This window comes from Humulus lupulus, chromosome 4 (assembly GCF_963169125.1).
Source record: "Humulus lupulus chromosome 4, drHumLupu1.1, whole genome shotgun sequence".
Taxonomy (NCBI): Eukaryota; Viridiplantae; Streptophyta; class Magnoliopsida; order Rosales; family Cannabaceae; genus Humulus; species Humulus lupulus.
Genome location: NC_084796.1, coordinates 233,993,613 through 234,021,524, shown reverse-complemented (window position 1 = coordinate 234,021,524; position 27,912 = coordinate 233,993,613). Strand labels below are relative to the sequence as shown.

General features: G+C 32.9%; 3 protein-coding genes across 6 annotated transcripts; all 3 read left to right on the top strand.

The window, feature by feature from the left end:
* The first annotated feature begins 1,048 nt into the window (after positions 1 to 1,048).
* On the top strand, positions 1,049 to 5,241 carry LOC133831325 (transcription initiation factor TFIID subunit 12). 3 transcript variants are annotated; one of them, XR_009892486.1, is made up of 9 exons: positions 1,049 to 1,854; positions 2,135 to 2,299; positions 2,881 to 3,408; positions 3,831 to 3,905; positions 4,152 to 4,230; positions 4,318 to 4,382; positions 4,468 to 4,503; positions 4,606 to 4,781; positions 4,931 to 5,241. XR_009892486.1 is itself a non-coding variant. In XM_062261584.1 (8 exons), the coding sequence occupies exons 1-8, from the start codon at positions 1,264 to 1,266 to the stop codon at positions 4,723 to 4,725; spliced, it is 1,659 nt and encodes a 552-aa protein (XP_062117568.1). In that variant the 5' UTR covers positions 1,049 to 1,263; the 3' UTR covers positions 4,726 to 5,241. The 3 variants fall into 3 exon arrangements, 1 of the variants encoding a protein (XP_062117568.1); XR_009892485.1 differs by having other exon boundaries at positions 4,887 to 5,241; XM_062261584.1 differs by having other exon boundaries at positions 4,606 to 5,241.
* A 1,463-nt stretch (positions 5,242 to 6,704) lies between these two features.
* LOC133831322 (uridine nucleosidase 1) lies at positions 6,705 to 10,285 on the top strand. 2 transcript variants are annotated; one of them, XM_062261581.1, is made up of 9 exons: positions 6,705 to 7,059; positions 8,001 to 8,116; positions 8,232 to 8,291; positions 8,522 to 8,704; positions 8,799 to 8,903; positions 9,234 to 9,330; positions 9,426 to 9,533; positions 9,647 to 9,782; positions 9,896 to 10,285. In XM_062261581.1, the coding sequence occupies exons 1-9, from the start codon at positions 6,972 to 6,974 to the stop codon at positions 10,002 to 10,004; spliced, it is 1,002 nt and encodes a 333-aa protein (XP_062117565.1). In that variant the 5' UTR covers positions 6,705 to 6,971; the 3' UTR covers positions 10,005 to 10,285. The 2 variants fall into 2 exon arrangements, with proteins under 2 accessions (XP_062117565.1, XP_062117566.1); XM_062261582.1 differs by lacking the exon at positions 6,705 to 7,059 and adding an exon at positions 7,426 to 7,668.
* Positions 10,286 to 10,428: 143 nt separating this feature from the next.
* Positions 10,429 to 11,379, top strand: LOC133831324 (uncharacterized). The gene has a single exon (XM_062261583.1). It carries the CDS (start codon positions 10,886 to 10,888, stop codon positions 11,195 to 11,197), a length of 312 nt encoding a protein of 103 aa, XP_062117567.1. The 5' UTR covers positions 10,429 to 10,885; the 3' UTR covers positions 11,198 to 11,379.
* The last annotated feature ends 16,533 nt before the right edge of the window (positions 11,380 to 27,912 follow it).

Genomic DNA, 27,912 nt, shown 5'->3' with positions numbered 1-27,912 from the left:
CTTCTTAACCAATGTCACACATAGAGGAATCAACTTCCCCACAGGTTTCGATGCTAACCCAATGAATGCACGCACATGCCTATCATTTTTTATAATGGTAGGTTTGATGGATTGTGAGGGGCATGTGTACGGGGCCTCAATTTTCAAGTCATATACACATTTATCAACTTCAAGCTCATTGTACAAAATGTCAAGCAGTTGCTCATACGACATACCCTTCTCCAAAGGCAGAACTTGATTTTCAGCATCCCTGAAAATCCAATCCCTATTTTCCAGTTTCCAAACACTATTGAATGAAACAAACATGGAAACAGTCGAACCTGTATCAAAAAAACAAAAAAATAGGTCAAATATTAAAACTATAACATAAAACATGAAAAAATCGATTTCTGTCGAGTCCTATCAATGTCAACCTATTGAGGTCTATCGAGTACTATCAAGGTACATCGAGGCAGACTGCCCAAAAAATTTCTTATGAACCCATCAAGCCCCATCGAGGCCCATCAAGGCACATACTACATACATTAAGTTCTATGCCTCTATCGAGGTCCATCGAGGACCGTCGAGTCATATCGAGGTAGCCAATTTCCCTAAACATATGAGGGTTTTATCGAGGTTCATCGAGGACCATCAAGTCTCATTGACGCATATTGAGGTAGCTAATTGACATAAACATTAAAGGATTTTATCGAGGTCTATTGAGGACCATCAAGGCAGACGAAAACCCATAAAAAAACTAAGAAAATAATAAAAATCCATTCCGACAGTGAAAAATTACAATAAAATATGAAGGCAGACACAAATTTGTTTGAAATAACACAAACAATGTAGATAAATAAGTTTCCTCACTACATATAACAAATATATACTTCCCCATACGATTTTTATCCCTAGTTCTGAAAGAGAAACAAAAACGAAGTTTCTTAGCTTGAAAGGAATCACAATTTAGTGCTAGATTTAAAATGACCTAGAAAATTAGCATAAATTAAGATAATGGTAGTTGCATTTGTGTATGAGAGCTTAGAGAGGGATAGAGAGAGAAAACGAGAGAGATAGAGAAGATGGAAACTTATATTAGCAGCATTTTGGGTACAAATGAATACTAAAATAAAAATGGGATGAAACTACTACTTTGACATATGACCAATATTATGCATCAAAAATCAGATTCCCCTGGGGAATTCAGGCCCTAATATATGTATCGTAGACGACAGAATCTGTAGCATCCCAAGTGACGGTCTATTCTTCTCCGTTTCTATCCAAATGGATCAACCAAATCCCACACCACCCCCCACCTCCGCCACCGGTGCCGTCAACCCACAAACCGGACCACCAGTACAAGCACAACCCCTCTCTCCGCTTCCACAAGATCCGCCGCAAGTACCGACTCCATCGTCTACGACAACTCCGTCGATCTCTACTTCCGTGCCGCCTTCCCCAAACCCCAACCCCAACCCCAACTCCAACCCCAGCCTAAACCTTAACCCTAAACCTCAAACCCAATTCCCGCCTCACCAGTCATCGCTGCAGCATTCTCAGTCACTTCCCGGTGCTCTTCCAAACCGTCCCCCGGCCACATTGGCTCGAGCTTGGCAACAGCCCCATTTGCCTTCTTCTTCTTCTTCTGTTGCTGTTTCGGCCGGGCCTTCTTCTTCATCGCCTCCCACGTTGCCGTCGACCTCTGCTGCGCCGACGCCAAGAGGAGGTGGTATTGCCCTTGGTGTTCCGGCACATCGTCCAACCACTTCCCCATCGCAGCCCGCTCCTTTTTCGTCGACGTATGGGCATTTTGGTGGCTTAGGTCGCAGTGGGGTCAGTTTACCTGAACCCTCTTCAAATCCCAGTGCTTCGCAGGTAGTAGGCACTAAATTTATGATCTTTAAAAACAAAAATTTATCATTTAAGGGTTTTGCGAAGTGTGTGCGGTATAACTTTGTACGTACAACAGTTTTCTTTGATTGGTTTTAAATTTCTTGTAATGACATTGTAACCAAACGAACTAAATTTTATGGTTTCTTGTTCAACTTTTGTGATCAGCTGCTATACAAGGATCACGGGTTGTGCTTTAGTTTCTATTTTTAAAAGACCATATTGCCATATGAATGCTTGAACAATAGGTGTATGGTAAGTGTAGGTGAGGCCGTCGATGCAAGGAGTTCAGGGAATGGGGATGTTGGGGTCGATCAATTCTAGTTCTCAAATGCGCCCAGGTGGGATTCCGGCACACCATCAACAGAGACCTGTACAATCTTCGCTAAGGCCAGTATCTACTCCCAGTAACCAGCTTCCTTCATCTCAAGTTAGTAACATTTCGTTTAAATAGTCAATACATTTGCTTTATTAGTCATTAGATGAAGTTCGTGATGAATTTTTCGTGGTTAAGGTTTGAAAGGACAATTCAATGGGAGGAGAACTTTTTTTTATTTTATTTTAAAAGTTCTAGTAGGTTGTTCCGTATTCAGAACCCTTCTTTATAATGCATGTGGATATAAGCAATTCACTCTACGTAGCTGAGAAAATGGAAGGAAAAGTCTTCTTTTTCTGTTTTTAATAAATCAATTTATATTTTCACCATTTATGGAGAAATTACTAAAAGTATTTTAGGATAATAAGTTAATACTGCTGTTTACAGGAAGATGCCAAAGTTAGTGTTGGAATAACGTAGTACTTGCTTTTTTATTCATTAATTCAAATATATTGAAATGGGGCAATTGGGAATATATCTTCCTTCTGCGTTCAACTTGCTTACGATCAAAACTAGTAATTGGTTGCATCTTTCCTTTACGATTTGTTTCTTTGATTTACAGGAGATTCCTGATTATTATGAATTCATATTCCTGTTATACTAGTTTGTTTGTTAATGTGGTTTGTCTGGAGCAGAATTATCAAGGACCTGGCCTTCTAAGAGTCTCATCAGCGGTATCTCCCAGTTCACCCTCACCAACTACGTCCCAAGGTGTGCAGTCCCCTAATCAGCCGTGGTTGGCATCTGGATCACAAGGAAAGCCTCCCCTTCCAACCCCATCTTTTAGGCAGCCAGTGACATCACAATCTTTGCAGCAGAGATCACATATTCAACAGCAACCACATCATTCGGTGCCTTTGACTTCACAGCAACAGCACATGTCGTCTTTGCAGCAACAGCAACAACCTTCCCCATCACAGCCGGCACATGAGCATTATGGTCAACAAGTTCCACAATCAAGGGTTCAACAAGTTGTACCCCATCAGCAGCAAATTACAAGGGTTCAAAGTTCAGCAAACCAGAAATCTTCTACTCCTGCAAGTGCAAGTCTACAACCTAGCACAGCTATATCAGTTCCCCAGAGTAAAATAGCTGCTACAGAAACTGATGAAACTTGTAATAGAATTCTTAGCAAAAGAAGCATCCATGAGCTTGTCAACCAGGTGAGTCATGATGGCCCTTTCTTAGCTTACTTTGAAGTTTGTGGATGCTAGTATTCAATCCTTATGAGTTTATATTCAATATGTAGCAATATAAATTGCCAAAGCTAATGTCAGAAGAAATCTAATTTGCATTTGGTGTACCACTTGTGCCGTCATGATTGTGATTTAGTTCTACCCTTGGTATTTATTCAAAATGGTTTCTTATTTCACTATTTCTTTATATTGTTTTGCTATGTGGAAAACAAAATATTCTCTGATTTTGCCTTTAAAAGGGTTACACAGAGCTGCAGTGCTAAATTCCTTTATTCTCTAATAACACACTCTGTTTCTTCTTGTTGTAAGTTTTTTTTTGTAATGATCTTCTTTGATTTGAGTTTTTCTTCATTTAACCCCCATTTAAAACTCTCCTATCTATTGGACAGATTGATCCATCTGAGAAATTGGATCCTGAAGTTGAAGACATTCTTATGGATATTGCGGATGATTTTGTTGAGTCTGTAAGTAATCAAACTAAGTTTTTATTTCATTGTCTTGTTTTATGTATATTTATAATAACTATCTAGATTTTGGGTTTGTTTATAGACAAATATCATCTTGTTTTTCTCATTGTTTATGTTGCTACATTGTTTTCCCCCCTTCCCTAGTATATATCCTTCATGATATTTCCATTTTCAAATTGGTTATCTATGTATGTATAGATTTTCTGGTCTCAATATCCTTTAATTCTTTTTCTTGTTTGGTAGATTACAACATTTGGTTGTTCGCTGGCCAAGCATCGAAAGTCAACAACGTTGGAAGCGAAGGATATACTTATTCATCTTGGTTAGTTTTGTTGGGAAAGACATAGTTGATCTTTCTCAATTATGGACCTTGGAAGCTCAAAATATATTCTCGTTTGGTTTGATGCAGAACGAAATTGGAACATAGCTTTGCCTGGGTTTGCTGGTGATGAAATTAAAAGCTACAGAAAACCAGTAAGAATTGTCATGTGCTTGACTGTGCTATATTGTGTCAGAATTTTGTCTTTTGACGATGATCTTATTGATAATGGTCTTGCAGCTTGTTAATGATACTCACAAGGAACGTCTTGCAGCAGTAAGTTGGTAGTAGGAGTACATTTATATGCATATTCTCTATAATCTGTTACGTGTATAATCAATGTTTCTAAAACAACCATCTTTGTATACTTTTCTGCAGATAAAGAAATCCATAGTATCAACAGAGACAACAAACACTAGACAAGCGACTGGAAATGCCAAGGGAAGTTTGGTAAAGGCCCCTGCCAATGTCATAGGCTCCCCAAATGTCAAAATATAGTTACATTAGGGCATTGATCAGCTTGTCTTCTTTCAAGAAATTTTACACTAACAAAGGTACGCTAAATTTACATGCAAATTTATCCGCACAAAAAAAAAAAAAAAACTTGTGGAACATCTCTTAGTTCTCTTGATGGGTTCATATGGGGCCAAGTTTTGCAGAATGAAGTTCTGACTTGATGGAGTCAAATTTTTGTTTTTTGAAGTCTGCCTTGGTCCATTCCACTATGTATTTGCCATAGCATAACTTCACTTACTGATGCATTTTGCTTGCACAAACTTTCTGGTGCTTATCCTTTTTCAATCTTGGGGGGGCTAACGGTGACGTAAATGGGGGACAAGTTTCAACAGCATAGCACCGGTAGATCCTACTATCATTTTTGTTTGTGCCTGCTGGAAATGGGCCAACCCAAATGTTGTTACTTAAGTTATGTATAAAGAAAAACAGAAGAAAGAAATGACGACCATTTTGTTCATTCTTTAAAAGCAATTCTATTATTTTGAGTCTCGTGGTTTTCTTTCTCGTCTTTTTCCTATCTTTATCATCACGCATGCTCCTATGTTGGATTGTTCATGATAATATTGCAATTTTAGGATAATTTAATTTAACTTTAGTTGATAAAGAATTATGGATTACACGTGTGTGCACATGCAATTGTTATAAAATAAACATATGATCAGATGGGACACCAAAACATGTGGCAAGCGTATTATGTGCCAAAAACGAACAACTTAACTTTTCAGTGTATGTAACTTTATTTTAATTGTTGACAAATTATGTATAGTTTAACCACCATGCTTCAGTCGTTATATATGTATATGTGGTCAAGCTTTTCTTATGCATAGTTTAGACTATGAATTTGAAAAAGACAAAATGAAGCGAGATTATGCCTACATTATACGCCTTTCTTCACAAAAATCTATTGGTTTCTTTATAAATTGTGGGTGTGGGTGTGGGTGTTTTCTTTTAATTATTTTTACAGATCCGTTTTGTACATCTTTCACTTTCATCCGTGTACCATTTATTGAATTTTCAAGTTTGGTGACTAAATATTCAACCACGTTGAACATGACCAAGATTGCACCAAATTTGAAAAGCAAGCATTAGCTGTGCTGTAACAGATAGGCACACCAAAGTTGAGGTTAATCAAAATAATAATAATGTTATTTAGTGTAATCCAATGCATCCATTTAATTATATTTATTTTTTTCTGAATATTTTTATTACAAGTTTCAAATATACGTTACGATTTATCTTAAAACATTATTTTTGCACATGAAATAGGTAATCTTAATCAAGTGCCATCTTTATAATTTTCTTAATTATTTTCTATTTTGGATCGAACTTAAATTTTTTATTATAATAATAGTTAACTTCAAAGTTTCTCAAACAATATTTTAAAAAGATATTATTTATTTATTTTAAATAAAAAAAAATTAAACACAAGAAAGCTTAATTTCTCATTTGTCTTATACGTCTCAATTATCATTAAATATCACTGGTGATTGTTTATTTTAATTTGCTAGTTTCAAGTTGTATTCACTTTTCTTCAACAAAGAAAGAAAGAAGGAATTGTAGTTCCTTTTCTTTCAATGAATACAATAATTTTGTACTTGTTCCCTTTTTTTGACTTGAATCAAACTAAAAAGAAGAGAGAAAGTTCTGTCTCATTCTCTGTTTTTTTTTTAAAAAAAGATACGTATGTGTCACACAATATATATTATTCATTTATTTTTTTTTGAAAGAAAATCCCCACAATATATATTATTATTCTCCAAAGTTATAAGCGTGAATAAAATTAATAAAAATGAATATTAACACGTTACGCAAAAATAAATAAAACTGGAATAATTTGATAATCCAATCAGAGTATAGTTAGAATAAGGTTGTCAATAATCTCTTTCATAGAGATTTCCGGGTATATCCAAATAAAAAAAAAAGATACTTTTGATATGCACGACGTGTCAGCCTTCCATTGGACGAAATCAAAACTGAGCAAAACTTCGTCCTCTTCGTACATCTACCTACCTTAAGAAGAGTCTATATATGTTCATCCAGAGTGCAGCTCAGCTCAGCGTCACCCCATCGATCAGGACAAAACCCTAATCTACTCACAATATCAATTTATCTAATATATATTCGCTCTCTCTCTTCATCACGTCATATGCATATACATATATCGGAATTTGATTAATTCGGTTTAGATTGTGCGGAGAGCTCTAAGAGATTGTGTATTGTATCTCGCCATGAATTGCCACGATGGAGTCGCCAACGGCGTTTTGGGTTCGCATTCGAAGCTTGAGAAGCTCATTATCGATACTGATCCCGGAATCGGTGAGTTATCATCTCTCTCTCTCTCTCTCTCTCTATCTATCTTTTATGTTCTTCTTTTGTTGTTAGTGAGATTTTAAATACGGGAAAGGAAAGTCATTTTTGAGTTTGTGAATGGTGAGAACTAGACGAATAATAATTGAAGTAGGTTGATTTTGGTTCACTTTCTTTTTTTGACTCTGCAATTTTGTTTTCTTGGGTTTTGTATGTGACCAAACAATGTTGATTTTTTTTTAAAATGTGAATTTGGAACAGTGCAATGTGTTTAAACACTTTTTATCTATTTATTTATATACATTTTTTCTTTTTATACTCTTAAAACTTTTTTGAAGCTGGGGACGAGTGAGTCCGTAAAAGAGATTCTCTCTCTCTCTCTCTCTCTCTCTCCAGTGAATTGTGACTTGAGAATAACATGGTTCCCCGTAAGGATTTCTTTAAGATTCATACAATTGTTCGGGGTTTGCGTTTTGGTTGGAAAAAGTTCCATGATTTTGGCTCTCTTTTGTGAAATTTTTTGTTTTGGTTTCGTTCTTTATAATCTCAGAAAGCAAAACTACTTTACTTTCTTAAAAGAAGTCACTGCGTTTATTTGACCCACACACACAAATAAAGGTATTAAATGGTGGTTTATTTATGAAGACTTCGATAAATATATATATATTTGAATTTATTAAACCCATTTGTTCAGTTGGTCTTGGCCCTCTTGGGTTATTTACATAATTGATTTACAACGAAAAGATTTTGCCTTGGATCTTTTTCTGCGGTTGTAACACCCAGAGACCAAGAAAAAGGGAAAAAGATGGTATGAACTGTGAGGATCTGTTGCGTTTTCTAATATCTAATGTCGATAGTCCGCCCTCTTGTTAACAGATTTTGTTTGTTTATGCGTTTGCTACTTATTTTTTCACATTGAGATCATTTGGTGGATTTTTGTTTATTCACAGATGATAGCATGGCCATCTTAATGGCATTTCAAACTCCAGGACTGGAAATTATGGGCATGACTACAGTTTTTGGTAATGTTACTACTAAAGATGCCACCCGGAATGCATTGCTTCTGGTATGTAATCGCTTTAGTTGGTTTTAAATCTTATATGTGCAGCTTTGATTCTCTTCATGGACTCTTTTTGGAATAAATTTGTGATCGATTAATGTCTTAACGTTCAAAAGGATAGTGTGAGATCGCAGGATGTCCAGATTTGCCTATAGCGGAGGGCAGTCCTGAGCCTCTAAAGGTGAATATTCTAACTTCCATTCATTATTTATAATGGAGTCTTCACCATAATTAACCAACGAGTATCATACCCATTGCACTTTTTCTTATTTATTACTTCTTAATATGTTAAACTATTTATTTTCTTCAGAAAATGCGATTTTACTTTAGTAGATCAATTAGTCAGTCTCTCCCTTCTTTATCTGTGTTTTTATTTATTTAACTATTCTGGAACTTTTTATTTTGGAAAAGGGGGGAGAGCCACGTGTAGCTGATTTTATCCATGGCTCCGATGGTATGGGAAACATTTTCCTACCTTCTCCTAAAGGGAAGAAAATTGAAAAGCATGCTTCTGAATTCTTAGTTGACAAGGTCTCCGAATATCCTGGTGAAGTATCAGTCCTTGCACTAGGGCCTCTGACAAACATAGCTTTGGTAAGTTGTGATATCCTTTGTTTCATTTTTGTAGACTTGTACAACTGAACATTGTAATTCATTACAGTTATGTTAATATAAATATCTTGATTAGGCAATAAAAAGGGATTCTTCCTTTGCAAAAAATTTGAAGAGACTAGTGATTCTTGGTGGTGCTTTCTTCACTTTGGGAAATGTTAATCCTGCCGCTGAAGCAAATGTAAGCACTATCTTTCCTTTGTTTTTCATGATGATACACATAACAAGCTAAATTAGTTAAACATTCTGCAACATATCTTGTGTTCTATGAAGGAATAATTTTTGGTCATAATGGAAAACTTGTAAAGGTTTATAGTTCCAAAAATTGTTTCTTTAAATTAGTTTTTTTCCCCTAGTAGTGACAGTCCTATTTATAAGAGCTAATATATAATACCATAAATTATGAACTCCCTATTTATCTGTCATAAGAAGTTAAGAACGAAATCTCAAGTAAATTCACTTTACCAGTCTCAACCAAGTGTAAATAACAGGATCTGTGTCAAATATGCAGATCTATGGAGACCCAGAGGCTGCTGATATTGTGTTTACATCTGGAGCAAATATCGTTGTCGTCGGAATAAACATTACAACTCAAGTCCAGTTTACAGGTGACATTTTGAATTTGCAGATCAGCTTCTCTCTCTGATTTTTGAGTTCTGAAATAGTATCATTTAGAGTTTAATAACAATTTTGTTGATTTCAGATGCTGACCTCCTTGAATTAAGGCAATCAAAAGGAAAGCATGCTCAAATTCTAAGCAACATGAGCAAATTCTACAGAGACTGGCATGTGAAGTCAGACGGTGTCTACGGTACTCCTTTCCACGTTCAATAGATGCTGCAACTACCCTGTTTGTAACTCTAAAAATTTCCATCTAACTTTTAAATCTATTTCAACTCATAGACCCTTGGGAAACACTTTCAGGTATTTTTCTTCATGATCCAGTTAGCTTTGTTGCACTAGTTCGTCCTGACCTCTTTACATACAAGGAAGGGGTTGTGAGAGTCGAAACGCAGGGCATATGTATAGGCCACACTTTAATGGATCAAGGACTTAAAAGGTGAGAGCACTATGCTCAGTCATTTTTTTCACTTTTTTTTTCACACTAAATTTTATGATTGTTGTCTGGTTTATCCATTTCCTTTTTAAAATTTACTTTTGCCTGGTACACAGATGGAATACAAGCAACCCTTGGACAGACTATTCCCCCATCTCTGTTGCTTGGACAGTAAATGTAGATGAAGTGATCAGCTACATTAAAAGTACATTATTCAATCCATGAAAACCTTGGGAATATAACGTCAAATTACAGAAGATGCTGAGCTAAAATGATGATTGGGTTACCTTTACTAATATTCTTCCTTTGTCTTCTTTTATTGCCGGGGGACAACCGGATCGATGCTCGATGCCAAGAGCTCACTGTGAATCCTTCCTTCCCCTTGTTTATTCAACTTGTAAAAAACTTTTCTATAATGCATTTGATGCCAATGTTTGCGTGGTAATTAAACTAATTCATTGTACCGTACACAGTAAATTCGTAATGAGCACTATTTTCAAGACTCACCATCTTTTGACAGTGCCAAATCTGTATAATAGCCTAGACCTTCCCCATAAACAGGGATAGTAGATAACAACTGAAATGTAGCCAATAATAGCTAGGATTGGTACTTTTTCTCTCTCATCTAGATTTTTTACCTAAATTTCTGAGACAAACATGAGATTGATACATTAACTAGAGCATATAGGGTTGACATATTTCATGGACCTATATATATAACATTAATATCCATCACTCCCCAACCTGTCAATGCCTCCTTTGTCGATTTTATAAATTTGCATGGTTGTCAAAGGATTTTATACAAATACTTGAAGATGCTGTAAGACCTATATAACACATTAATGACAGTGGACCATATATCAATACAAAAATAATAAGTCAAAAACCAAGACTTAATCCATCTAATAAAAGCAGTTAAACTAACTCTCCCTCCTCTCCCTACTAGTTTTTGGACAGTTACCTACTACACTCAGACTTGAGATAACCATTACAATTCTTGCCAAGACTTGTCTAGTTCCAACCACCAAAAAGAAAAAAAACCCTTCTCTTATATAACTCCTCCAAGCCTAGTCATAATCCTAGAACAGAAAAATACACATCTCATCATGGCGTTTGCTTGTTCTTCTACTGCAATGGCCGAAAGAGTTTCATGGCACTGTGCTTTGTTCTTGGCAGTTTTGTTGGTTATGAGCTGCTGCGAATCAAGTGAGAGTGAATATGCACCACGAAAACACATCAGCAACCATAAGATTTGCGATGAAATTTACGTGGTTCGCGAAGCCGAAACGCTGCAAACAATCAGTGAAAGATGTGGTGATCCCTATATTGTTGAAGAAAATCCTCATATTCATGATCTTGATGATATTTACCCTGGTTTAGTCATCAAGATAACTCCATTCAGGGATAGGAACTTATAGAGTTTTGAACCTTCATTTATTTGAAGTGAAAAATTACTTGCTTTCAAAGTAGCTCAATTCTCTTGAGCTTATGAGGTACGAGTTATGTGTATTTAAGAGGCCCTTTAGCCCTTATATCTATTCTATGCATTTCTTCTATATGTTCTCAGAAAAATCCCATGAATATAATGTATTTCAGTTTATTCTTCTTGAAGAAATACATTCATTACTCTGTTACTGCTTTACATATATTAGACCATTTTGGCAGTTTATTTATTTTATTTTTTGGGTCTAAAGTAGAACATTTTTCTAATCCGCTGTGTAGTTATATTAACAAAGCGTAAGATTTTGCTAAGAACAATTATTTAAGGCTGTAACTACCCAAAATCACATATAAGTTTTAAATTTATTTTGTTGTCCGTATTTTGAAATAAATGAGAGAAACAAAACCAAGCCACAACTATAATTGCAGTCTGGTATTATTCATCAATTAATATTTTTTGTCTTTAATATATCTTACTTTTTATTAAATATCATATAACGAAAAAAGTTAGTGATATTAATAATTAAAAATAGAATGCTGTTGGGACATAAAAATTTGGAAAAGATGTAATTATCATTATGGTATTATATAGTTCTGGCAATTTGGACAAAACCATATGAATGAATTTGACATAATTTTTGACATTGGGTTTGATAAATTAAATTTTAATTTCAGTTTATAAAATAACTTTATTTATAAGCCTAACGATTCTATTATATTTAAATGTGAAAATACGTTTAATAAAAATTAAATTTTATAATATATAGTTAAACGTTTTTTTAGATAATATATAGTTAGTCTGGAAAAAACATAGACACTCTATTATGTTAATCTATATCTATATATTATGAGTAATCTATATATAATAATAAATAAATAAATAATCTATCGATTTTTATTTATAACCTGTTGACAAAATACGATATCCAAATGTCAATTTTTAACAATAAATTATCTAAACGAGTAAACACAAGGTCCACGAGTTAATTTTTAAAAAATAAAGGGTCCAAACGGGTAATCGGCTAAAATACAAAGTTCAAAATTGTGTGAACCCTTAAGTAAAACATAAATTATATATATTTATATAATTTACTTTCTATAACGAATTTTTAACACTTTGAATAAATACATAGTCCAAAGGTTAATTTTTAAAAATAAAGAGTTAAAACGAGTAATCGGCCAAAGTATTGTGTTCAGATAACCGATCTATCTATTCCTATTTTTAACATTTTGACAAAACTTGAGGTCCACAAGTTAATTTTTAAAAATAAAAGTTCTAACGGGTAATCGGCTAAAATACAAGGTTCAAAATGATGTTAACCCTTACAAAAAACATAAATTATATATAATTTAATTTTTATAAATAATTTGTAACCTTTTGAATAAATATATGGTCCAAATGTTAAATTATAAAATTAAAGGGTCAAAATGGGTAATCGGCCAAAATACAATGTTCAAATAATCGATATATCCAATCCTATATTTAACATTTTGACAAAACACGAGTTCTAAAAGTTAATTTTTAAAACTAAAGGGTTCAAACGGGTAATCTTCCAAAATAAGTCTTACACAAAACATAAATTTCCATATACATAATTTAGATTGTTTATAAAAAAAATTACGTAAAGCGTATAATAATGATAATAATAATAAAAAATAAAAGCACATGTACAACAAATTTTTTTAACTTTGTTTTCGGTAATTTAATTATTCAGAATTTTTCAAAAACTTGCAAGAGGTTTGATATACAATGGACACTATTATGAAGAAAAAAAATTGTGGTCAATACGCCCTCACGTGTCCATATAAAGAACATGTTGTACGAGTAGGGTGAAAAAAAATCCATATCATAGCAATCTCCTAAAAGTATTTTAAAATATGTATATTTTGTAATAATTACAAAAGACTGCGCGAAGCGCGGTTATGTTTTCTAGTTTTGAAATAAATGAGAGAAACAAAACCAAGCCACAACTATAATTGCAGTATGGTATTATTCATCAATTAATATTTTTTGCCTTTAATATATCTTACTTATTATTAAATATCATATAATGAAAAAAGTTAGTGATATTAATAATTAAAAATAGAATGCTGTTGGGACATAAAAATTTGGAAAAGATGTAATTATCATTATGGTATTATATAGTTCTGGCAATTTGGACAAAACCATATGAATGAATTTGACATAATTTTTGACATTGGGTTTGATAAATTAAATTTTAATTTCAGTTTATAAAATAACTTTATTTATAAGCCTAAAGATTCTATTATATTTAAATGTGAAAATACGTTCAATAAAAATTAAATTTTATAATGCACAAGTAATATAGATAACATTAATTTACAAAACCCTTTTAATTATTGAAGGACATTATGATGTGGTCCGCTTTGAACATTATGAAAAAAGAGAATCTTATAAAATATATAAAATCAAATAAACAAATAAATTATATGAATTGGGTGTGTTGTGGTGTGATTCATCTCATATTTTTATAATGTAGATGATTTTTTGTACACCTGATTAAATTATAAAGGAACGAAAACAAATGCAAGGGATGTAAAGTAACTTTTTTTTTCTCTATTTTTTTTTTATAAAAAAAGTTGTTGAATCTCTAGAGAAGAAAAAAAAACATTTAATCATTTTAAATATTGTATTTTCTTTTAAAAATAAAAGTAAATTAATAATGTAACTTTTTAATTATCCTAATAAAATAATAATCTCTTTATCAAAGTGCTCACCCTTCACTTTTTTTTTCCTACTTCTTTTGTTTGGTAGACACTATTTATATGTTTTCCTTTTCTTTAGTTATTGATTTTTTTTTTAAATTTACACAAAGCACTCTAAATTTTATTTTTATTTTTTTGAAAAATACATAATTTTACAAAATTACAAAAATATGAATAACAGTTTGTAACAGTTCCGTAATCGTCTGTTATAATTTTTTATTTAGCCTATAAATGTTGTTTACAAAATCATAACATATAGTTACAAACTTGTAAATTTTAATTACAAATTTGTAAACTTTGGTTACAAAAAAACTGTATTGTTACAAATTTGAAAACTTTATTTTAAAAAAAGCTCTATATTTACGATTATGCCCATCCATATTTTTGTAATTTTTTTCCAGATTTCGTAGTTTTAGTATTTTTTTTTTTTTATAACTTAGGTATTTTTGTGATTATTTTTTTTTCATTTGGTCACCTAACAAAACAACATTATGGGCTTGGTTGGCCAAGCTTCCCATTTTGGGCTTTTAGCCTAGTTTGGCTAAGCTTAAGCTTATCGAAAGGGAAATTTCACGTTATATACATGAAAACTTAGTAAAAAATTTTAATATGCCAACATAAGTTATTATTCCAAATATATGACAATTTCAATTTTTTTAGACAAAAATACCCTTAACATTCAAACACCAATTTTCTCTCTCAATCCAAACTTTCTCTCTCTAACATCTATCATTCTCTCACTCTCTCTAACATTCTAATCTTGTAGATCTCAAAAAAATACCAAAATTAAAAAAAAAAAAAAATTATCTGAAACCGACATTTAAGTGAAAAAATATGAACATCTAAAGTTTTCGTCAAATTTCAGTGCAGAGCATCGAAATTGCATCAAAAAAGCATCGTTTTGGACAAAAATCAAGTTTTCATGATTGCATCGCAACACCATCGAAACATCATCGATTTTGCATCGAGAAGTCATTGTTTTAGCCAAAAAACAACTTTTTATGATTGTATCACAAGAGCATCGAAATACTATCGAAATTGCATCGAAACATCATAAAAATGCATATAAATTGCATCAAAACGATGCATTTTCGATGCTATTGTGATGCAATCATGAAACTTGATTTTTGGCAAAAACAATGCTTTTTCGATGCAATTTCGATGCAAAATCGATGGTGTTTCGATGTTCTTGCGATGCAAACATGAAAACTTGTTTTTTTGCCAAAACGATGCTTTTTCGATGCAAAATCGATGGTGTTTCGATGTTGTTACGATGCAATTATGAAAACTTAATTTTTGGCCAAAACGATGCTTTTTTATGTAATTTCGATGCAAAATAGATGGTGTTTCGATGTTCTTGCGATGGAATCATAAAAACTTGTTTTTTGGCCAAAACGATACTTTTTCAATGCAAAATCGATAGTGTTTCGATGCAAAATAAATGGTTCATCGATGATGTTTCGATGCTGTTGCGATGCAATCATGAAAACTTGATTTTAGGCCAAAACAATGTTTTTTCGATGCAATTTCGATGCTCTGCACTGAAATTTGACGAAAACTTTGGAGGTTCATATTTTTTCACTCAAATGTCGGTTTCAGATGATTTTTTTAAATTTTTTTGTATTTTTTCGAGATCTACTAGATTAGAATGTTAGAGAGAGTGAGAGAATGATCGATGTTAAAGAAAGAAAGTTTGGATTGAGAGAGAAAATAGATATTTGAATATTATGAGTAATTTTGTCTAAAAAATTGAAATTATCATATATTTGGGATAGTAACTTATATTAGTATATTTAAAAATTTCACTAAGTTATAATGCATATAACATGAAATTTCCTTATCAAAAAACACTTTCCCCATAAGCCAACTTTTGTAGCTTCCCAAAAAGTAGCTTTTAAAAACAATGTGCTTAAAATATATCATGTGGATTCTTGTAAATACACTTATTAAAGTAAAAAAACTCAACAAAAATTGCCAACTTTTTTATTTTCCTTACAAATACTAGTTTTTTTATAGTAAAATGATCAAATTGTCATTTTTGAATAGTTTAATTGTTTTAAACTCTCACACTTAGATTTTTTCTTTCTTTCAAATTTCTCAATTCCATATATTGTCATTGCCTCTTAATATCTTATTCAAATAAATATAATTTATTTGTTCACACTTTTAAATATAAATTATTATTGTTTTTCAAATTTTATCCAAAAATTATAATGAAAAACTTGCTATATCAATTAATACTAATAGTTTTAAATATAGAGTTAAGAAAGTTTATAATTTTTTTAAATAAATTATTGCAAAATAAACTCATTACTTACAATTTCATTTAAATAATTAAAGAATAAGCTCATTACTTACAATTTCATCTAAATAATTAAGGAATAAAATATTTATATCTTTTTGGATCATGTGTTTTGTCCCATTACCTGCTTGTACCATGTATTTTGACAAATTACTATTTTGACCCTATATTTTGTAAAATAGTTCAAATAGAACCCTAAACTTGATTTTGGTCAAAATTTTCTCAACTAAAATCACAAATAATTCACCAAACTAACAATTCAGAACAAAAATAATAAATTATTCTGCTTAAAAATTGTGTTGTTATATTCAATTTTTTTTCTTCATCAAAATTGAGTTTAGAAATCTATTTGAACAATTTTACAAAGTATAGGGTCCAAAAATAAATTTTTTAAAACACAAGATCCAAACAGGTAATCAGAAAAAATATAGGGTCTAAAAAAGTATAAACCCAAAAATAAACTCATTAATTATATTTTCTTTAAATAAAAATTTGTATTGTCTCTACAAGATATAGACTCATAGACTCTTACTTTACTAAATTGTAAACTCGTTAGTTTCCAATTTCATTAAAATAAATAATAAAGAGTAAACTCGTTTAAAATTTTGTTGTAAGTAAATAAAAAATTATTTTCTTTTCAAGCATAGAATCTATGATAATGAAAACACTTGTTTGCAATTTCAAATTGAAACATAAATATATTTTTGAATTTCTATTATAATGAATGTGATTCATTTTCAATAAAAAAAAAAAACTGAAACAATAAACAAAAACATAAGCATAAACTACTTGTTTACAATTTTATACCAATTTAAATATAAGTTGTAAACTACATGTTTACTATTTCAAATTTAAATTAATGTAAACAATTTGTTTACTCTTTTGAATTTTTAAGGAAATCGTAAACTATTGTTCTTGATTTTTGTTTACATTTTAAATTACTTTTTTTTAAATGTAAAATAAATTATTTTTAATTTTTTTTGTATTTTGTACCTTAAAATAAATTGAAATTTGAAATCTTAATTCAGTAAAAATTAATATTTTTTTTTATATGTTAAGGCTATTTTAGTCAAATATTCTAAGAAAAATTGTATAGATCTCTTTTTTTAAAACAGAAGGTAATTATGTGTATTAAATATGAAGAATAGTATTTATGTGGTTATCCGAGAGCTCAAATAAAGGAAATGATTTTGTTTGGTGGCTTGGATACCCCGAGTGTATCAATGTTGTAATTCAGGATGACATTACTTGATCAATATATTTTATAGACACTCTTTTTCCTCTTGAGGTTTATCCGTTGGGTTTACTCTTGAGGTTTTAATGAAGCATTTTTTTCTCAAAAAAAAAAAAAAAAAATAGGAAAATTGAAACAAAGTTTTAAAAGTACTTTTGATTTTGAAAAGGCCCAAAAGTGCTTTTAGAAAAACAATGCCGACCAAAACCTATTTTTTTTTTCCTCTCATATAGTTAGTATTTTTAATTTGCCTTTTTACCACTAAAACTAGTTGAATCAAATTAACTGACAAAAGACTTCCATTACAACTTATAAAATGTGAAGTCACATTTTAGCTTTTCACTATAGTATTTTTACGTTTTTCTTCTATGGGTGTGAGAAGTTGAATCTGTATTTTTCTCATCTTTCTTAGTTTTTTCTTTTATTTCAATGACTTATTATCATTAGAGATATTATCCTTGTTATTTATCTGTCTAGGTGCTGATTTTTGGATTAACCATTAAACATGTATTTTAGATATATAATGGGTTCACTTGAATATGAGAAATTTTACCATGTGTTGAAACCAATGTATTACGACAATATTTATTGTCTTTATATGAAATTGGTTTGTTTTGTCAAAATAAATAAATTACATAAGATGCAAGGTCATGGGTTATTTTTAACTCTAGAAACATTACTACAACAAAAATTATAGCCCACATTTAGATTTAAGCATTAAATCCCCTATATTCATACTTTAGAAAACTTTATTAGAATTTTTTAATTTGTATAAAGTTTCTTTGTTTATAAATCTAAATTTTGAGAATTTTGCATTAGTTACGTCACTTGAAATATCTTGACATTTAATATGTGCTCAGAACAATTTGGTGGTTACATTTTTTTTAAATAAAAAAAAACGAACTTTGCAATATATCAAAAAAAAAAAAAATTCACAATCTAAATGAAATCTTATCATTGACTTTTAGAATTTTTACAAATAAATATAAGTTATATAAAAAATGATTAAATCATTTATGAGAGTTCTTTAAAAATAATTATTTGTGAGAGGCCAATCAAAACAAGCCAAATACACCCATCTAAAAATATCGACGCGTGTTCTTTTTCAATTGGTCGACAAACTACTCTGAAAGCTGAAACGATTCATATAATATGATTCGTGTTGCTGTCTTGTCCCGCATAATTTGATTTAGTAAGAAATTTTTTTCAAAAAAAAGTTTCCATTTATCCTGACATGAAATCTAATCGCTAGCTATAATGAGATTCCACATGAACAGTAGCACTTTTTTGTTGTTGAGAAGTTCAGTAAATGTGATTAGAATAGTCAATACTTCCATTCAATATTTCTGTGTATGTTGTTTTATTAATTGAAAATAAATGTTAAGAGTCAGATTCCGCAGCACAAATAATAATGGAGCATGGGCTTGGGCCTATATCAATGAGGAATCCTGCTCAGGATTGGGGAGAAGCCAACAACCATTTATGGTACCTGCTCTCTCATGCTTCGTAAACTCCCTTAATGCAATAAAAAATTATTCTTTTTTTTTTCTTTTCATTTTCATTTTTTTAAATAGTTATAATAATATGAGAATTAAGAAGTAAAAAAAAAAAGTTAAATATTATGGTATTTTGCAATGCTGGTATTTTTTGAAATTTATATTCCAAAATATGGTATTGTCCTAAATAACTTTCATTATATGACACTTTCAAAGTATACATACATTTAATGGCACTTTTAAAGTATACATACATTTAATGGTATTTTAAAAATAAGTAGTTTTCTACACGCATAAAAAAATTAGTCACGCGTGCAACAACATGTTTAAACATAGTTTTCAGTACTGTAAACTATTCAGAATTTTCTGAAAATTTGCAGAATGTTCTAAATAGCTACAATATAAATAATCATAAAAAAAAAATCGTGCCGAAAACTGTCCACGGGTCGAGAACACTGAGAGCCCCACCAGAAGGACTTAAAGTGAAGCCCTTATAGAATAATTATCCTATATTTGTATACATATAAATATATTAGATATAAACAACGTGCAATATGCACGTTTGCTTAATTTTATTTATAGAATTTATTAATTATTTTTATTAAATTTGTATTAATGTCATATAGATATCAAATTAATATCCTATTTTAATTAAATAATTTATTTATTTTTGTTTGAGTTTATGCTTGTTCTAGTTTTTGAATTTGGATGTGACACAAAGAGATTATATATTATATATTTAATGTAATATTAAATATTATACGTGGATTTTAAATTTAAGTTTTTTCCTAGTTTTTTTTTAAAATAATTTGTTACTAATTGACAGTAGATTATATTATATGTTTAATATGATATTATTCTAATAAATGAGTTTAAGTTTAATTAAATTGTATTTAAGTTATAAAACGTATGTTTTATTATTTTTAAATAATTATCATGGAAAAATACCTAAAAAAATATCATATTTTAATTTGTTTAATTATTTATTATTTATTATTTTTAAATAATTATCATTGTAAAATATCTCAAAAATATCATATTTTGATTTGTTTAATTATTTATTATTTTTAAATAGTTATCTGATAGACCTCCCCTCACTTATGTGTATTCTAGGAAAGAAGAATACCAGTGGGGCTGCAACAGGAGATAAAAACTAAGAGTTAGTTATTTGAGTTGTATTAGAGTGTGGGTGAGTGCACTGTATTTTCCTAGTCTATTAGAATAAAAAGGCTGGTCTATAGAGAGTGGGGCTTGTCGAGTATTTTGTAAAGGTTTTAATGCATGTTTGGAGAGAACCAAGCTCTCGAAATCTTGGTAATTAATACAATTCAGCATTTTCTTCTACCATTCCATTTTTTTCTCTATTGTTTTATTCCATTTTGACAGGAAATTCCTATAAAATTGGTATCAGAGCCGTAGGATTCAATGGGGCCAAAGAAGGATGCTCAAGTCGACGTGATGGAGGAGAAAATGGAGCTGGTTCAAGCGGACCTCAGGCGAGAAATCACAGAGGTGCGATCAGAATATGGGCAACTTCCCAAGGTATCGACCTAATGAAATAAGATGTTCAAAAGATTCCATTCATGGAGAAGAAGTTGGACTTGTTGGCTAGCCAGGTGTCTGAGATATTTCAGCTGCTTCAATCACAGGTTTGGCCATCAATGGAGACCACCGCTGCGAGTATAGATTAGGAGAAGCGGGCTAAGGATGGAGAGTTTCATTCCAAGTCGACTCAAGCGTCACCAGTGCTCAATCGGTGCCGAGAACGACACCTACAACGAATTTGTTTGCTCCGTCGTATGTATGAGATTATCGACCGTCGAGAATGGAGCTGCCCTTGTTTTCAGGAGACAACCCCCATGGTTGGGTGTTTAGAGTGGAGAGATATTTTCTTCTGAATCACTTAACTGAGATTCAGATGTTAGAGGCAGCCATTATTGGATTGGAAGGAGATGCTCTGACTTGGTTTCAGTGGGAAAACAAACGGCGACTGATTGGTTCTTGGGCAGCGATGAAACACTAGCTGTTTTCTCGGTTCCGAGCGATTCCGGTGGGCTCGATATCGGAGGAACTTCTTTCAGTGCGGCAAGAGGCGATGGTGAGGGAATACAGGGTGAAGTGGGAAGCGTTAGCATCTCAGGTCCCCGACATACCCGAACATATTCAGGAAGGGAGTTTTGTCAAGGGTTTGAAAGAAGAAATTAAGGCCTCAATCCATATACTGCAACCCACGGGCCTGACCAAATTATGAAAACTGCCAAGCAAATAGAGGAGGGCCAACAATTTTTTGCTGCAACTCAGGCTACGACCCAACCTATGAAAATCCCAAACACTAAACCCAACCTTAGCCCACTCACCTCCTCCAGATCCACGATTAATCCATTTAGCCATAAATCGTTTTCTCCCGTTACATCACCTTCATCAATCGCATCGTCTTCTCCGACCATGGTCACCACCAGAATGATGCCAGCCTTGTTGTCCTCCCTTTGGATATCTAAAGTCGAGTACCATGAAAAGAGAGCTCGTGGGGTTTGCTTCAAGTGTGATAAGAAATATTATCGTGGGCATCAATGTGAGAAAAAATCCTTACAAGTCATGTTAATTACTGATGAAAAAGACCCAAATTCGCCTATCGATTCACCGCCAGCGAGCCCGGACCCAGAAGAAATAATGGTGACTGAAGAAACGTTGGCCATGTTATCACTTCACTCACTAGTTGGTTTCTCCTCCTCTCATACCATGAAATTGGCTCGCCGTATCAGACAGCGGCCAGTCACGGTATTGATAGATAGTGGGACTTCTCATAATTTTATATCTATGGATGTTGTTTCGGCCTCTGAAATCCCAATCATTACCACTTCTTGTTACAGAATCTTGCTGGGTACAGGTGATAAGGTGCATACGAAGGGAATTTATGCTCAGGTTGAATTGGATTTGGGGTCCCTTAAGGTGGTTACTGATTTTTTGCCCCTGGAACTTGGCGATATGGATGTGGTTCTTGGTGTTAAATGGCTGGAAATGTTGGGGAACATCCAAGTTAATTGGAAAACCATGGTAATGAAATTTCAAATGGGAGGAGCTTAGGTCACTTTACAAGGGGATCCCAGTTTGTGTAAGTCGCCAATAACTCTCAAGGCTATGTTTCACACGGTGGAGTAAGAGGGTTATGGATTTTGGGTGCACCTTGGAGCTTTGGCAGCAGCACCCCCAGAGCTAATCGAGGGTCTACCTCAGGCCGTAGTTGACTTTCTCCATCGGTACAGCTTAGTCTTTTCTATGCCTTTCGGGTTACCTCCGCCAGGTTCCCGAGAGCACTCGATTACCCTTTGAGAAGGGGCTAGTCCAATTTCGGTTCGTTTGTATCGATATGCTCACGCACAGAAAGATGAGATAGAGTGGTTGGTCTATGAAATGCTTCAATTTGGTATTGTACAGCCTAGTACAAGTCCGTTTTCCAGTCCAGCTCTCTTGGTGAAAAGAAAGATGGGAGTTGGAGATTTTGCATCGATTACCGGGCCTTAAATAGAGAGACGGTCGCTACTAAATTTCCTATCCCCGTCATTGATGAATTTTTAGATGAATTACATGGAGCTCAAGTGCTTTCTAAGCTGGACTTGAAGTCTGGTTACCACCAAATTCGTGTAGCTGCTCGGAACGTAGAGAAAACAACTTTTCGTACTCATGAAGGACACTATGAGTTCCTTGTCATGCCATTTGGTCTCACCAATGCTTCGGGGACATTTCAAGCTCTCATGAACGAAGTATTTCGGGACTGTTGACCCAAACTCTTAAGTCTCCTTGTTTTGATGATTAACAAATATTTGATTATTATTTGTTACTAATTATTTGTTGATTTTGTAGCAAAAACCAAAGTGAATTAGCACTTCAAAGTCAAACTTATGACCAAGGGCAAAATGGTCATTTTACAAAATTTTCCGGAAATGACCCGAAATGGACTTCAAGACTCAAGAAACTAAAGATAAAGGTTTAATTTCATTTCTTAGTCTTGTAAAGTGATTGCAAGTATACTTTAAGTCATAAGTATAAAATTTGGCTCACTCACGTACTAAAAAATGGTGATTTTTTAAAATGAGAAATAATTATCCTAAATTCACTTTTAAGAAAAATACATTCCAATACGGTCGTAACGCAATTGGAATTTTTGAAATCGGATAAACGAGCTAAAAGTTATAAAGAATTGAAAAACGGGAAAATAGGCATAAATCGGTATTTGCTCTCTGTTTGCCATCCGGAATTCCGGATTGGCAACCGGAATTCCGGTTGCTTCCAGACCGGAATTCCGGTTCCCCATCCGGACTTCCGGTTCGCGGCAGACAGCTTCGAAAATTAACCCCTAACGGTTATAAACGGCTAGTTTTTTCCCAAACTCTATATAAACTTGTTTTTTACTTCAAGTTGGTGGTTGGCTGAGCATTTATTACATATACCAAACCAAATCCATTGATTTCAAAGAGCTCTCAAAGTTTATCTCATCCAAACACATTTTCACACACTTGAGCCAAAATTTGTATTTATTTCTTCTAAGTGTGCTTGCTAATCACTATAGGTTTCTCATTGTATTATCATACTTCTAGAGTGATTTTTGCTTGTAATATCAAACACATTCCCATATTGTGATTGAGGTGAGGTTGGCACCAGTTTTGTAAACAACCCGGTTAGAGTGAGATTGGCACTTCAACAATCCGAAAAAGAGGTTGATAGTCCTTGGTGGTGGAAAACTATTGTAAGAGGTTTGGAAATACCTTGGTGAAAAATTCCCGGTTGTAAGAGTTAGTCAAGCCTGCTAACTTGGCTCGATAGTTGAACTCAAAGCTAGGTCTATAGCTTTGAAGACCAAGGACGTAGGTGGCTTAGTTCTACCGAACCTTGTAAAATTCAAGAGTTTGCGATTTCTTAACCTTCAACTCTTTACATTACAAATTTGATTATTTGCTATATATATTTGATTGCCATATTATTTTCTTTTACTTGATTAATTTGATTTATTGCATAATTTGGCATATTAAGTTTTAAATTTCCGAAATTAGTTTAAATTTCCAATTCACCCCCCCTCTTGGAAACATATCTTGGGTTAACAATTGGTATCAGAGCAATGGCTCATTTATTTGATTAGATTTCACAATCTAGAGCATGGCGTTTCCAAGTAATTCACAAAATAACATGTTAGAAGGTTTAAGCACAACTAGAGCACCATTCTTCAATGGAGTAGACTTTCCCTATTGGAAAATTAGGATGGAAACTTATCTTCAATCTATTGATTATGATTTGTGGCATATAGTGTCTAATGGTCCTTACATTCCTAAACATGTCATTAATGGTAAAGAAGTTATTAAGACATATGAGGCATATGACGAAGAAGATAAGAAAATGCTTTCTAAGAATGCTAAAGCTAAATATGCACTTATATGTGGTTTGGATAGAGATGTGTTCAAAAATATTGAACAAGCATCTACCGTTCATGATATGTGGAAAATGCTTGAAGTCACTCATCAAGGAACAAATGCTATGAAGGAAACTAAAATTCTAATTTATTCTACTCAATATGAGAACTTTAAGATGAAAGCGGATGAAACTATTGCTAACATGTATACTCGTTTCACTACTATCACTAATGGTTTGAATTCTCTTGGCAAGGTACTTTCACAAAAGGAGATGGTGACCAAGATTTTGAGAAGTCTCACCAAAGCCTATCAAGGCAAAGTGATTGCCATTCAAGAAGCCAAGGATCTCTCAACACTTCCCTTGGAAGAACTAATTGGTTCACTCATGAACCATGAAATTTTCATGAGTGCACAAGAAGAAGAGGAGGTTGAGAAGAAAAAGAAGACTATTGCATTCAAGTCTTCCTCATCCCGTGCCATTAGTGAGGATGATGAGGATAGCATGTGTAGTGACATGGAGGACTTGGCACTCTTCACAAAGAAGTACAAAAAGTTCATGAAATTCAAGAAGAACTTTGAGAAGAAGCCACATAGAGGAAATGATTCAAAGGAAAGGAAAAGCAAAGATGATCCACCGATTTGCTTTGAATGCAAGAAGCCCGGCCACATGAAGATGGATTGCCCAATGAGAAAGAAAAATAAATACAAAGGAAGGGCAATGTTGGCAGATTGGCTCAATAGTGATGAGGAGGACTCCGACAATGAGGAGAAGAATGAAGTAGCAAACATGTGCATGATGGCACTTGATGATGGGGTAAGCATTTCTAACCGAAGTGATTGTGATAGTGAAAATGATGATGATAACTTAGAAATGTCATATGATGAGTTGTCAAATTCATTTAAGGAACTATTTGATGATTTTGGAAAATTGCTTGCTAAAAACCAAACCCTTAGAGAAAAGACCAACGTGCTAATAAAGGAAATTGAGATTTTGAAATTAAATGAAAAGAAACTTTTGGCTAAATCTCAATGTGCTACTTGTTCCTCATATAAGAAAGAAATTGTTGAGTTGCATGCTAATGTAAAAAGCCTTAAGAATGACATGTATACTTTTACAAAAGGTAAAGAAGGCTATGAACTTATGCTAGGGAGTCAATCTTGTGGTTTTGGAAAAAGTGGTATTGGATATGATCCTAGTAGGAAACAAATTTTTTTGAGAAACTTCTTTGTAAAACCAACTAGCCTACCACACTTTACATGCACATATTGTAACCAAGATGGTCATACTATTTCATATTGTCATGTAAAGAGATATGCATATCTAGGCAAGACCAAATGGGTACCAAAGGGTTCCAAAACTAACAAGAAAGGACCCAAAGTTGTTTGGGTACCAAAGGCCAACAAATGATTTTATTTTTGTAGGAATCAACAAGGAAGAGCAAAAGCTTGTGGTTCTTGGATAGTGGTTGTTCCAAGCATATGACCGGTGACCCATCAAGATTTTCGAGTTTTAAGAGCAAGGAAAGTGGCTTTGTCACTTTTGGAGACAATTCAAAAGGAAAAATCTTGGGCATTGGTGATATCGGTAACATATACTCTCCATGTATTAAAAATGTGCTTCTTGTTGATAACCTTAAACATAATTTACTTAGTATTAGTCAACTATGTGATAAAGATTTTCGTGTTGTTTTTTAATCCTCAAAATGCTCCATTGAAAATGCTTCAACCAATGAAGTTATTTTTGTTGGAGAAAGGGAGGATAATGTTTATGTTATTGATGTTGATTCCTTTGATAGCAAAAATAAATGTTTAACCGTTATGAATGATAATTCTTGGTTGTGGCATAGAAGATTAGGATATGCTAGTATGGATTCTATTTCAAAGTTGGTTAGAAAAGATATTGTTGTTGGTTTGCCATCTATTCCTTTTGTTAAAGATAAACTTTGTGATGCATGCCAATTTGGAAAACAAATTAAAACATCTTTTCATTCCAAGAAAGAGATTTCAACCTCTAGACCTTTGCAATTGCTTCATATTGATTTATTTGGTCCTTCAAGAATTGCTAGTCTAGGTGGTAAATACTATGCATTTGTGATTGTTGATGATTTTTCTAGATTTACATGGGTTATATTTTTGAAACTCAAAAATGATGTTTTGGAAAATCTAGTTAAATTTTGTAAGAGTGTGCAAAATGAAAAAGGGTATTCAATCACCTCCATTAGGAGTGATCATGGTGGAGAGTTTGACAATGATGCCTTAGAATTGTTTTGTGATGAACATGGTTTTAACCATAACTTTTCGGCTCCAAGAACTCCACAACAAAATGGAGTTGTCGAAAGGAAGAATAGAACAATTCAAGAAATGGCTAGGTCAATGCTCAATGAAATCTCATTAGCTAAATATTTTTGGGCCGAGGCCGTTAATACTTCTTGTTATATTTTGAACCGCGTTTTCATTAGGCCTAACATGAATAAAACCCTTTATGAGCTTTGGAAAGGGAGAAAACCCAACATTGGATATTTTAGAGTTTTTGGATGTAAATGCTATATTTTGAATACCAAGGACAACCTTGGAAAATTTGATGCAAAATCCGATGTTGGAATTTTTATAGGTTATTCAACACATAGTAAAGCTTATAGGATTTATAACAAAAGAACTAATGTTGTTGAAGAATCTATTCATGTTGCATTTGATGAGTCTAACCCTCCTACAAGCAAAAGTGTAGATGATGATGTTGTAGGTTTGGGAGAAGAGGTTCAAAAGCTTGACATTGGAGAATCATCTAACGCTCCATCACAAACTCTCAAATAGGAACTACACGAGGAAAAGGTAAATGAAAGCAAAGGTATGGATTCTAACCTCCCTCATGAGTGGAAGTTCAAAAGTGCTCATCCTATAGACCAAATTCTAGGTGATCCTTCACAAGGAGTCACAACTAGAAGCTCCCTTAGAAACTTGTGTAATTTCATTGCTTTTATTTCTCAAATTGAACCAAAGAATTTTAAAGAGGTCGAGTTCGATGAATCTTGGCTTCTAGCTATGCAAGAAGAAATAAATTAATTTATTAGAAATGATGTTTGGGAGTTAGTTCCAAGACCGTCACACCAATCGGTGATTGGAACAAAATGGGTCTATAGAAATAAGGTAGATGAGCATGGGGTCATTGTGCGTAACAAGGCTAGATTAGTGGCCCAAGGTTACAATCAAGAAGAAGGAATTGATTATGAGGAGACCTTTGCCCCGGTAGCAAGACTTGAGTCCATAAGAATGTTATTAGCTTTTGCATGCCACAAGAATTTTGTCTTGTATCAAATGGATGTTAAAAGCGCTTTCTTAAATGGATACATTATGGAAGAGGTTTATGTCTCTCAACCCCCCGGTTTTCAAGATCACAAACACCCTAACCATGTTTATAAATTAAAGAAAACTTTATATGGTTTAAAGCAAGCTCCTAGAGCTTGGTATGATCGTTTAAGCACTTTTCTTATCTCAAATGGTTTTTCAATGGGAAAAGCGGATAATACACTTTTTA

Coding starts and splice junctions, on each gene's coding strand:
- LOC133831325 (XM_062261584.1), top strand. CDS start 1,264: ATGGATCAACCAAATCCCACACCACCCCCCACCTCCGCCACCGGTGCC. Junction 1,855..2,134: donor CAAATCCCAGTGCTTCGCAG/GTAGTAGGCACT, acceptor TGGTAAGTGTAG/GTGAGGCCGTCGATGCAAGG. Junction 3,906..4,151: donor CGGATGATTTTGTTGAGTCT/GTAAGTAATCAA, acceptor CTTGTTTGGTAG/ATTACAACATTTGGTTGTTC.
- LOC133831322 (XM_062261581.1), top strand. CDS start 6,972: ATGAATTGCCACGATGGAGTCGCCAACGGCGTTTTGGGTTCGCATTCG. Junction 8,292..8,521: donor GCAGTCCTGAGCCTCTAAAG/GTGAATATTCTA, acceptor ATTTTGGAAAAG/GGGGGAGAGCCACGTGTAGC. Junction 9,783..9,895: donor ATGGATCAAGGACTTAAAAG/GTGAGAGCACTA, acceptor CCTGGTACACAG/ATGGAATACAAGCAACCCTT.
- LOC133831324 (XM_062261583.1), top strand. CDS start 10,886: ATGGCGTTTGCTTGTTCTTCTACTGCAATGGCCGAAAGAGTTTCATGG.